The sequence below is a fragment of the Toxotes jaculatrix genome, chromosome 22, assembly GCF_017976425.1.
Source record: "Toxotes jaculatrix isolate fToxJac2 chromosome 22, fToxJac2.pri, whole genome shotgun sequence".
Taxonomy (NCBI): Eukaryota; Metazoa; Chordata; class Actinopteri; family Toxotidae; genus Toxotes; species Toxotes jaculatrix.
Genome location: NC_054415.1, coordinates 8956737 through 8968947, shown reverse-complemented (window position 1 = coordinate 8968947; position 12211 = coordinate 8956737). Strand labels below are relative to the sequence as shown.

General features: G+C 40.9%; 1 protein-coding gene across 1 annotated transcript in view; it reads left to right on the top strand.

Annotated features, from left to right (window-relative positions):
- grm8a (glutamate receptor, metabotropic 8a) overlaps window positions 1–12211 on the top strand; it is a 117331-nt gene that overhangs the window by 52459 nt on the left and 52661 nt on the right. Inside the window, 3 exon segments of the mRNA XM_041029981.1 lie at window positions 530–821; window positions 999–1153; window positions 3563–3700. Of these exon segments, the coding sequence (XP_040885915.1) occupies window positions 530–821; window positions 999–1153; window positions 3563–3700 (585 nt within the window).

Here is a 12211-nt window from a genome sequence, read left to right as displayed (position 1 = left end):
TGTTTCCCTGCTCCAATCTTGTACCTTATTTTTTTCTACTTCTTTCATACCTCGTCTCCTCTCACCCGACTCTCCAAATCTTTGTTTCATAATCTGTCTTTTGTGCCATGAATGTTTAACATGGCAGTCACTGATCCTGATATTTTTAAAACTTTGCTTTTCACGCCTATTGCTTGCTGCTGTGGTGTTTTGACATTCCCCAAAATCACTTTCTCAGAACTGTTTCGTCTTCTGTTTCATCCTTCCCTGGATTTTCTTGGATATTCTACTCAGGTCAATTATCCATTTATCACTTTATTCATCTAGAAGGACTAAGGCTGCAGGAAGTGTAAAATCACATCGCTTTCATGCACCAGAGGTCTTGGCTTTAAGTGTTTGAAACAGTTTGGAACCGGGCAGAGGCCAAATCGAGGGAGAGCGACTGAAAATGAGTGATGAATATGAAATTTAAAAAAAAAAATGCAAATTTGTGACTGAAAAACAGATAATAAATTCTGTCCCTCTTTCTCTTCCTCCCTTTCTTTCTCAGGGGGTGTGTGTATTGCCCAGTCCTTGAAGATCCCTAGGGAGCCCAGGCCGGGGGAGTTTGACAAGATCATCAGACGCCTGCTGGAGACCTCCAATGCCAGGGCTATCATCATGTTCGCTAATGAGGACGACATACGGTACGTGCTGTGCACTTAAACAAGTGCCCCACTGCCACTGACCACAATTTTTCTGCTGCCTACAGTTTTACGTTGAGTGTAGTAACACATTCTGTGGCATTTCTGCTTGATTGAATGAAAGAAAAAAACGTTAAAAAAAATAATGGCCATGCGACTGTAACTACAAGATTATAATGTCATAGATGTTAACCTACGGGTGTATAAGGTTGTACTGAAAAAACACTTCTGCTGAATTGACCTTTTGCCAGTTAGTCAGTTGTAGCTGTCAGCTGACTTTCCTGGGCTTCACAAATGTTTTAATTCTCAGTTTTTCTTTTCTGTTTTTCCAAACAGACGCGTTCTGGATGCAGCTAAAAGGAACAACCAGACTGGTCACTTCCTGTGGGTGGGTTCAGACAGCTGGGGGTCCAAAATCTCTCCTGTGATTGGCCAGGAGAGAGTCGCTGAGGGAGCCATCACAATTCTCCCCAAACGAGCTTCTGTGGATGGTAAGAGTGTGTGTAAAGACACACACACACACACACACACACACACACACACACACACACACACACACACACACACACACACACACATACGCACTGGCTTGATGTTACGCTGTCATCACATATGCAGTCAATAACTGGGCTGTGAATTAGGGATAATCCCTTAAAGTAAGTTTTCATCTGCACTGTAACTTGTTCCTTGCACTTGGTCTGTGTGATAAATGAAAGGAAGCAGAAGTTGTGTGTGTATTTGTGTGTGTGTGCGCTCAAAGTCTAACACATCACTTTAAGGGGAAAGGGGGAAAGGCCAGAAACAGAAAGTGAAATACACTCGTGTTCCCTTTCTCTTGATCCCAGCGGGCAACAAGTTTTTGCCATTAGGCCAGGGAAGATATCCTCATTTGCTCTCCGTCAGAGCTCCCTATTAGATAATTGACTCCTGGAGGGACACAAAAGCGACAAGATATAAACTGAGAGAGAGAGAGAGAGAGCTTATGTCGAAGTTAAAATGAATCAAAGTCAGCTTTGGCTGTTCGGCGTGAGGAAACGCACTATGGGGTCTTCAGAACAGACAGAAAAGTTGCCAGCGAGATGGAACCAGAGGAGGATTAATGAAGAGTGCATACGCTGAGTTACCAATTTATTAGGTACACGTTACAGTTGCTGCCATAGATCCTTCCTTTGTGAAGCTTAAAGTGTTCAGTTTTTGTTGACGATGTCAGAGAGGTATTGACTCAACTCTAAGGTCATTTTCAAGGCACCTAGTTAGCCCGTTATCAGGAGAGGTGTTTCTAATTTTTTGTCCACCCTATTTATGTGTTTTTGTAAATGCTGGAATCAGAGGACTTTTGGCTTAAAAACCGGAAACAGGAAGAAACAGCTAGTCCTAAAAAAACTTACTGAAGTTCTGTCATAATTGTGATGTTGCCAGGCAACTGTCACTGCTCCCGGCGAAGAAAATTACGACACATGAATCACAACACATAAAACAGGACCTTCTCATTTTTACCTTTTGTAAAGAGTCATTTGACTGTTTTTCTTTCTTCCAGTCTTTGTGCTAAGCTAAACTAACCGTCCTCTGGCTCCAGCTTCATATTTAGCACACAGTGTACCACAGAGCTTGGTATCAATCTTGTCATCTAACTCTCAGCAAGAAAGCAATTTTATCATATTTCCCAAAATGTCAAGCTATTGCTTTAACCAGATAACCACGGGAACTTTGGTGCCGCTGAGGGCCCAGTGTCTCCACATAATTGCCCACTTGGTACAAATTTTCTTACCTAATGTGAGACACTTGCTTATATTTTTATTTTTATAAGCATCACATCTGTGATCACAATGGGAAATATGTGATCCCAGATGACACATGCTACACGCGGAGCTACACAGGGAGTAAACCCACTGTTCCCAGCAGTCTAACTATCAATTGAGCTACACAGGTGCACACAGCACCAATTTCCCTGACAGCAGAGGAGATTAATCAAGGCAGCTGCTGTCGGCTTTTACAGCAAGTCAGGCACGGCTCAGACTGTCCAAGTCAGTCTGATAGTCCCCACTGATTTCCCCACTCTCCACTGTTTCACATGCACTATGTTCTCGTGAACTACAGTCCCAGCAGTATTGGAAATGACACCTTCTTTTTAATAGTGAAGTGTAAATGCTTTTTTTTTTTTTTTTTCAGTCTTCTCAGGGTATACCTGAGGTCCACAGGAACAATAAATAGCTCTCCCTCGTTTTCAAGTCGCAAACACACCACTCATGATTTTAAGGTGGGGAATTTAGCAATGTGGCCATAGAAGAAGTCTTTTGCCATTTTTTCTCGTAGACAACAAAGCAAAAAGCTGTTTTCCCAATTAATTCTGATAAGAAACAAATAAGTACAAGGCATGTTTTTGTCTGTCTTGTTTCTCTTTTTCTTTCTTCATCTTAGCCTGCCAGCATCTGGTAGGCTACTTCCATTCCTTTGAGTGGAGGAATGTGTTTTTCCCTGCTTCTCTTCTCATCTCTATTTATTAAACCGGACAAGTAGCCAACATATTGTGAAAGCTCAGTTTAAAATGTTTGCTGTGCTTGTTTCAGTACTTGATAGGAGCTGCTAATACTGGTTGGCTCCATAGAAATGGCTTTTCAGTCATACTTTGGATCGATAGACTTTTCATGATATAGGCAAAATTAATTCCAAACCAAAAACAACACCCAATTTTTTTTTTTTTAGTACAGACAGCATCTGTGGAAAGGAAGCTGGTGACTTCTGCAGGACATTAAAAAAAAAAAAAAAAAAGATGCTGCATCACTTTGCAGGTCAATTTGACTGCAGGTCAATTTTTTTCAGCTCTGTTTTGAAAAGGGAAAATAGAAATCTCTTTTCACCCAGTGTTTTTTATCCTGTGCCCTCTCTGTCTTCATTTACAGCATTCGACCGGTATTTCCGTAGCCGCTCGCTGTCCAACAACAGAAGAAATGTTTGGTTTGCTGAATTCTGGGAGGAAAACTTTAACTGTAAGCTGGGGATGCACGGTAAACGACCCGGTAGCCTGAAAAAATGCACAGGTAAGACACTTTACACCTTGACTTCTTATATAATGATTTTCTGTCAACCATAGGGCTTCCACCATTTGGAAAAACAAAGAACCTCACAAAGGACGATAGACAAAACAGGCTGCACCTTCTCTTTGGATTTGGCAAACAACATGCAGTCTGTAATTAGGTGGATTTTGTTTGGATTGCTCCATCGTACAAAAAGCGATAGAAATCCTCCTAGTTAGAGTGGGGTTTTATTCTTGTAACAGAGGCTGTAACAAATCACTTTGCCAATTTCAGAGGAGGTGTTTTAATTCCACAGATGTTCTACAGGTGTTTGTAAGTTTTACCTTCCAAGAAATGCGGCAGGTGGTCAGTTATAATTGGTCGCCTCTCATCCCTGCACCACATCAACAAGATTCTTGCTTCTTTGTGCAGTGTCATTCATCTTTTTTTTTTTTTTCTTTTTAATTTCAAAACAAGGATTAGCTAAAATGCTTAACAATGCCCAGACTCCAGCTTGAGAAATCCAAGAACTGTCTGGGTTCTTTCATCTCTCTCTGAGATTTCTCAACAGCCTCAGCTTTCCTCACAGTTGCAGTCACCAGTGAAACTAGTTCACCCTAAAAGCCACCTGTGTTTCTGGGCTTTTCCAATTAGTCCAGCCCACAAAGATCTGTACAGATATACCACATCATTGGGGATTGTCTTAAGGCTTCACTGGAGCATCCTGGCTCTGAAAATTTGTCAACAGGGACAAGCCCAGAGGTTTAATTAGTGTATATATTGTAGAGTGCACTGCTGCCTTCAATAAGTACCATTAAAGCACAGATCACACTAACTGTTAGGCAGCAAGGAGCAATTCAACTCACCAAGAGCAGCTGTTTGTGTAGTCAGAACTAAAAGAGAAATGAAATAATTGCTGTTGAGTCTGTGCTCGTGAATACGGTAATTGAGTCTCCTGCTTGTGTGTGTCACTGTGTGCGCATGATATTTGGTTGGAGCCTCATTTTTGCTGTCGCATCAAAATGTCTACAGCTTGTTACACAAACACCGCAACTGATGTGTAACCTGTGTGCGCCTTGTGCTTTGTGCTTTGTGTGCGTACATGATCTAGACAGGGCTGTGTGTGCACTTTTACAGTACCGATACTTGTCACTGGAAACACAAAAGGTGTCACACTTACAGCAGAGTTAGTGATGCCATTGGATATTACCCGTATTCACGTCCTTGATCACAAGTTATAAAACCCTTCCAATTTTAGGTTCTGTGCGACCTTATGCTGCTGTGATTGAGTCTGTATGTTTATGTGTGTGTGTGTGTGTGTGTGTGACACTGTGAGTATTCCCTGGCTGATGACCGCCATTAGTTCACATAATTAGGTTTGTAAAGGCTGTGACTCCCATTGACCGTCTATTACTAGCCGTGGCATCTGTGCATGTGGGCGTGTTTGTGTCGAGGGCCTTGTAGTCGTGCGACAGAGTCCATTAATTCCAAGTGCTGAGGTTCGCGACCTCTAAATCATCAACACAAAAGCCAATCAGCAGCCCGCTGCTCAAGGTCGCTGTGGTGACACAGCTGATGGGAGGATGTGGAAATGGGTGTGATTATTGCATGTGATTGGAATGAGAGGAAGAGACAAATAGAAAGTGAGATGGCGTTAACAAGTGAAAATAAGAAAATTAACAGCAAGAAAGATCGCAAAATAACGTGTGGATGCACAAATTAGAAACAGACACACAAAAATAATAATAAAATACATGAATAATGGAGGAAAAGCAGCAAATGAGACAGGATAAACCAACAAGTCGCAGTATGATTGAGACCAGGAGAAGGAAATAAGAGTAAAGTCAGTTCCTTCCGAGTGTGAGTAAACTTGGCCCAAACATAACCTTAGCCCAGTCTCTCGGCGTGTTTGTGCAAGACGCCACGCTCTGTCATCTTTAAACGCGTCACTACCAACAACAAATATGAACAGCAGGAGTCTGTCATTGATACCAGAGCTGTGGAAAAGCCTCTTAAATAAAAATAGTCAAGACTATACTGCAACATGAAAACATTGCATTCAGTATCAAGTATTATTAGAAAAACCTACTTCAAGTGTCAAAAATAAAAGTGTTCATTATTCAGAAGAATGTCCCATCAGTGTTACATTATTATATACGCTGCTTTAACCCTCCTATTATGTTGCAGGTCAGTTTGACCCATGACATAATGGATGTAATTTTTTTAACATAATAGTAGGGTTAAGGTGTAAGTAGCATTTTACTGCTGCAGTTGGCCATGATGGAGATAGTTTTAGCTATTTTATATTCCACTGGGTAGTTTATTCTATCACAATGTGTCATATTTTATAAGCTGATCTTTATTTAATGTAGTATCTGTAAAGTAACTAGTGATTCAAGCTGTCAAGTGGATGCAGCAGAGAAAAAAGTGCAATATTTCCCTCTGAACCATGATGGAGTATAAGTATATACTAGCATGATATGGAGATACTCATGTAAAGTATTGTGTAAGTATCTCAGATTTGTAAATGAGTGAAGTACTTGACTAAATGTACAGTCCAAAACAACTCTTCTCTCATTATAGATGTCTCCTGTCGTGTTGCACAGTTTGAAAAAGAATAACATAGAGTAACATTATATATTCATCATACACTGAACACGTATTTCTGCTCAGACATTGTTAGCACACCGGTGGCACTCTTGCATGCAGTGCAAAAATGTGTTGCTTAAATTAGTTTAACTCTAATAGGTGACCATTAAAAGACAAAGAAAACGGTTTCCTGAATGTCTGGGAAAACTTCAGACTTGTTTTGAATCCTGTTTTTCAGTTCCAAACAATTGTTTGGCTTCCTCTGATGCTGCATCAGAGGAAACCAGTGTTTCATCATCAGTTTTCTTTCACCACGACTGATGCATCACCGTCTTAACAAAAACAAAAACAAAACTCTTTTGCTTCTGTCTTTCATTCCTACCTGCAAGATATTCTTTTAAACTGATTCTTGTGTGAATGCAGAATGAGTTACATGAAGCTAATACATATTTCATAGAAATGTGCCCAGTATTCAGATACAGTAATGTGGTTGTTGCATGATATCTTTCGGTGGTGTATTTGTGTTTTTTTTTAAGCTTAGTACAGCTACTACCATCGGTGCCAGACATCTGTTTTCTAGTCCAGTAAATTCATTTTAATGATTTATTTAGAGTACATTGCCATAACTTTCATCTCTCATCATTTCATCTTTCATCAAGAGAATACTAAGCACAAAAGAAAAGGGAAATCCAAGGCACTCAGGCTTCTGACTGAAGTAAAAAGCCCCCTTTTTCAGGCTGATATGCTCGTAAGCACATCAGCCAGGACAACTCAGACACCAGAATAAAACTCTGCTCTGTTGAAAGTGTGCAGTCAGGTAAAACTGATGCCAGAGGAGAAGCTGACTGAAGCAGACACCAGATTGCAGATAAGCCTACATACGCACTTACATGCTCGCAAACACTGACAAGCCCTGCAGTGGCTCCAGATAAAATCATGAATGAGTGCACAAGCTGTGTGTTAATTAATGTGGTACTTTGACATCCGATCCTCACGTCTCTCTAGCTTTTTTTTTAAAATAAAGATACAGGTTTATCTACTCCTCACGAGCTTTGTTAAATAGACCCACTAACCTGAGCTACAACACAGAATTGTCAGTGGAATAAAATATTAATTCTGTTTTATTAAACTGGACTTCAGGGTTTTACTTCTGTAGTACAATGATTGGCTGAAATATACAGTACAGAAACAAGGGGCAAAACAGACATGCAAGCGCATCCACTCACGCTTTTCCACGTGGGCTCATCGATGTATCCATTCCTGCAGTGAATAGCATTGGTTGTGACAGGAGCTATAAGGCTCGGGTACACACAGAGGAACTGAAGTGCAGTGCGAGCAGGAAAGAAGGTTGTTACACTGTTGGCTGTTGTGTTTTTCTTTGTCTTTTCTCATGTGTGGGTTGTGTGTCAAAGAAATGAAACCAGTATTTTATCCCTCTTTTTCTTGGTTTGGTGATCTTTCATTTCTTTGTTGGCTGTCAATTTTAGTCAACTCTGCCTAGCATTTTCTCAACTTCTCTCTTGATTCTTTACCTGTCTGCTTTTTTGTTTTAGTCAGATTCCACTTTTAAGGCCTTTATTGGCATAATTGTATTGATTGTATTGATATTCTTACAGATACTAGTTCTCAGTCTTCCACTGTTTGTTCTTAGTCAAAGCTCAGATTGTTCACATGGTCACAGAAACTAATGTGCTCTAACATTTTGTTATATTTCTCCAAAAATGTGGCAAATAAAAGTAAGTTAGCTCTATAAACGAGGTAGACTTACATCGGTGTTTACATTCAAATAGACATGATGGGCGAGCTCTCTTAGAAGAGCTATTTGCAAAGCTATTTGTAATAATGTATATTTCATGCAGCTGTGTGGTTTGCACTTGCATTACTTATTAGGGATGAATCTAGTGTTGCATTCTGGGATTAATGGGTCCAGTAACACTCCTTCCCTAACTACTGAATGAGGGGAAGCACATGGTGCAGACACAGGCAGTGAATAGCAAACCAAATTAATAGAGGGTGTAACGCTGAAAGGGGCATGTTGGTGTAGATATGATACACAGTACACTATTACACAATATGTGCTCAGTTAAAAATTGGTATTGGTTCACAAACATTGTGATGCTTCAGCAAATGACCATACTTTTTGTTTAACTTGAGGTCAGACCTTTAAGAAAAGTATGAGGGATACTTGTGTAAAGAGCAGTAAACTCTGTGAGTGAAAATCCTCCCATAATAGTTTTAGCTCTCTGGTCTACTTTCCCTGATTAGATTAGGATGAGCCTGTAGTTCCTTTTGCAGCTGCCTACAGAAGGTTGTAACTTCCGCCTTAATTGGTAAACATAGAAGATTATCAAATGCTTACACACACGCGCCCACATGAAGCTTTACATTTCCCAAGTTCAACATAAATAATTAATACTTTACAGAGTGTTATTAATGAGAAAATTATCTTCTAAAGGGTATATACTAGGCAACAGTTTGATGCCCTTGCTTTCTGAACACAAGGATGCTTTTCTTACTTAGTAAAAAAAAAAAAGAAATTGTGCTTTTGAAGATGCAAAGTCTTCATCCAACACTAGCAATGTGTGCATGGATCTCTCAGTGTGAGATGCCATTCCAGGAGTTAATTAGATCCCGACTTAGCCCAGCATACACACATTTACCCTTGTGCACAAACACATGTTCACTGGCTGCAAATAGACCATATCCTAACGAGGTCGATGGGGAAGGAGAGTTATTAGGCTTGCAGGTTGGATAAACTGTTCCCTCCCCTGTGAAAAGGCTTCAGGGCAGAACAGACTAAAAGATGGAGACAAACATAGATGGAGAGCTTGATGGACAATTAGAGACAGACAGGCCCAGACAGACAGATTGCAGACTGTGAGACACAGTCAGCAACAGGTCGGCAGTATTTTATGACTCTGTGCAGCATAAGTTTTCAGTAGGTGAGATGAATTGGCATTTAGCTGCAGTGAAATGATCCTTTTTCATCTTCTTGCGGTTATCTAACGGTTCTCATGGATGACTCTTTGTGTAAATGTGTGTGTGTGTGTATGACTGATTGCTGAGATGTATTTAATGTACTGGTGTTCTTACACATAGAAACTTTCGTCTGTGTGTGGATATGCATGTGAGGCTGCCTGTTGCCATCATAGGCAGCCCTGTGTAGTTGAATGCATCTCACTGCCCATCTGTCACTGTAAACTCACAGACCCACACATAGGGTAATTCATCTTCAGCAGCTCTAGGGAACCCTCTGCTCACACCACCGCTGTCACACACACTGCTTTGTCGCGGATACACACCCACAGCCTGCACCTGGAAATGGATACAGACAGAAAACCACTGCAGCACACAAATGTAAATAAACACATACAAGTCAATAGGCAGATCATACACAGTAATTATTTGGATGTACATGTATTTGAGGTTATGCACTCAGACTATTGTGTGTTAAGGTTTATTTCCTGTTACTAACCTGTTTACATCCGCATGGGTTACAACAACTTTTGGACTTTTTGGTGAGCAGCCTCATCTACATTTGTGTAGGGAAAATATTCCAGTCATTTCACAGGAAGCATCCTTTCATCGTCTGTTTATCATCGGACTCCACAGTCACTGTTTTCACTTGTCATTTGCTGTGTTTAAGCACAGAGTCTTGTATGTTTGTATTATCTGCACTGTGTTGTGCTCAGAGTTTGCCATAACATTTGTTTAAGATCTTGTTGTCACGTGTTACATATCGAGTTTGCAGTAGTGAATGAAAATGTGGGCCCCAGATGTGCACGCTGCAGCTGATGGTGAACACAGTCTGCTGTGCGAGCTGCAGCTGTCGCTGCATTCCCATTGGGTGGAACATAGACCGCACAGATGATAATATTCCCAAACTCCCATGGGGGGGAAGAAACGGTCTTGTACTTAGACAAACAAGTTCAATGTCAGGGTTACAGATGGTTCCTCTAACTGTGCATTGTTTACATCAGTTGTTACTCACAAATGCACAAAAGCCTCCACCTCTGTCCTTTCCTGACGATTCTTTTATGGCCGCACAGATGAGAGAGAAACTCACAACGTCAACCTGGGAGTTGGAAATATCTTAGTTGAGCCAGGTGTCCTATAAGGAACATCACAATTGATGCAGAGATCCCCCATTTTGCTACTGTGTGACCTTATATTGCACAATATCATGGAGGGCCATGGAGGTCTGTTTGTCCGTCGTCTGAGGTGCTGTCTTAGCTCCCCAATAAACCATCTGCCTTTTTTCTGCTGACTCCTGCATTGTTTAGGCTGCACTTCCACAGCTTCGGGCCAGTCTGTGATGGGAGTAAATCCAGGGGAGTGGAGTGACAGCATTGTCTCTTTGGTGTAGGAGATCGGTATCTGAGTGGCCACACCCGCTGGAATTGTTTGGCGTGTTGTAAGGAATTCCATAACAGTCAGTGTCAGAAGGAGAACCGAGGGAGTAAAATGCTACCACAACTGATATGAATGGTTGCCCAAACTACGAATTGTGACCAAGGTTTTAAACGCTGCTTTGTTTTTTCACATTTAATTTCTTAGATGTAGAGTATTTTTAACATTACATAAAGGGTGATTGAAGGGATGATGGCTTTCTGGCCTAATGACTTTTTAAAAAATCCCATGCAGTTGACAGTATTATGATCAGATCCAAATTTATTACCGTGCTTACTTCCATCTTTCTTGTCCCCGGTCGTGCAAGAATAAAACGTATGAATATTCAAATAATAATGTGTAACACGACAGCAGGCGTGTGTGCATATTTGTGCATTTCTGTTACCACATGCCTCTGTGAGTGGACGTGCAAATACACACACGACTGCGAGGGCTTGTTGCAGGTTAGAGAGAACAAATGCTGCTCTACTAATGTGATTTTACGGTTCAGCCTCTCTGTAACAATACCTGTTTTCTTCTTGTCGTTTCTCTCTGATTCTGTCGCTTCTTTTGTTTCTCTTATTTTTCTCAACCTTCCTTCCATGAAACTACCTTCTCTTTATCATCTTTCATTCCTACTTCTATTGAGGTTTCTTTTTTTTCCATCCTTCTGTCTTGTTTGATCCAATTTTCTCCCCCTCTCCTCTGACTATTGTTATCGTGCACTTTCTCTACCTTCACTCGTGTCTCTTTCCGTTCCCCCTCTCTCCCTCCTTTTTGTGTGCGTCAGGGTGTGTAGGTATATGTGCTCGTTCGAGAGTGGGAAGACAGGAGGCCTGCTGACATAAAACACACATTCCTTCAGTGACACAAATGAGATTTCTTGTCTGTTTGTTCATATGAAAGCTGTGCAGGAGAGAGATTACGAGAAGAACGGAGTGACAAAAGGAAATTAAAAAAGATGAAGGCAGCGAGAGAGAGCGCTAGTGAGCATAACCAAGTTGTGCCGGGACAGTGATTCAGCATAATATGAATAATGACTAATGAATAATTTATATCAACTGTGTGTACTATCAGTAGAAATATATACCCATAATAATGTAGAGATGTAATATATATTAGCCACATATGTCAGTGGCATCACATTAGTCATGAAAAGTGGTGTTCTGTGGCAAATTGCTCTTTATGAAGCAAAAACAGTCTCGCTGCAGTCTGATGGGAGGTCTGAGGAGAGAAGGGAACGTAGATAAAAGAGGAAGAAAAGAAGGCAGAAGCCGGCTCAAAGAGAGATCTGTTCCGTCAGTAAATAACCCCAACAGGCCGTCAGCAAGAGAGTTAGATAGCACTCCTGCCATTAAAATGAAATTCTGGTTCAATAGAACTTTGGGCTTATTTTTGTAGTTTTACCTGCATTTTCTATCAGTAATAGTAACAGTGTTACCATCAAGGTGATCACTGAGCTCTTTGGACACAACAGCATTCCTAAATGGGGCAATTGGATGATCATAAAGGTTTTAGAGAGTAACTTAACACCGGGCTGAAAAGTGGGGTGCCACT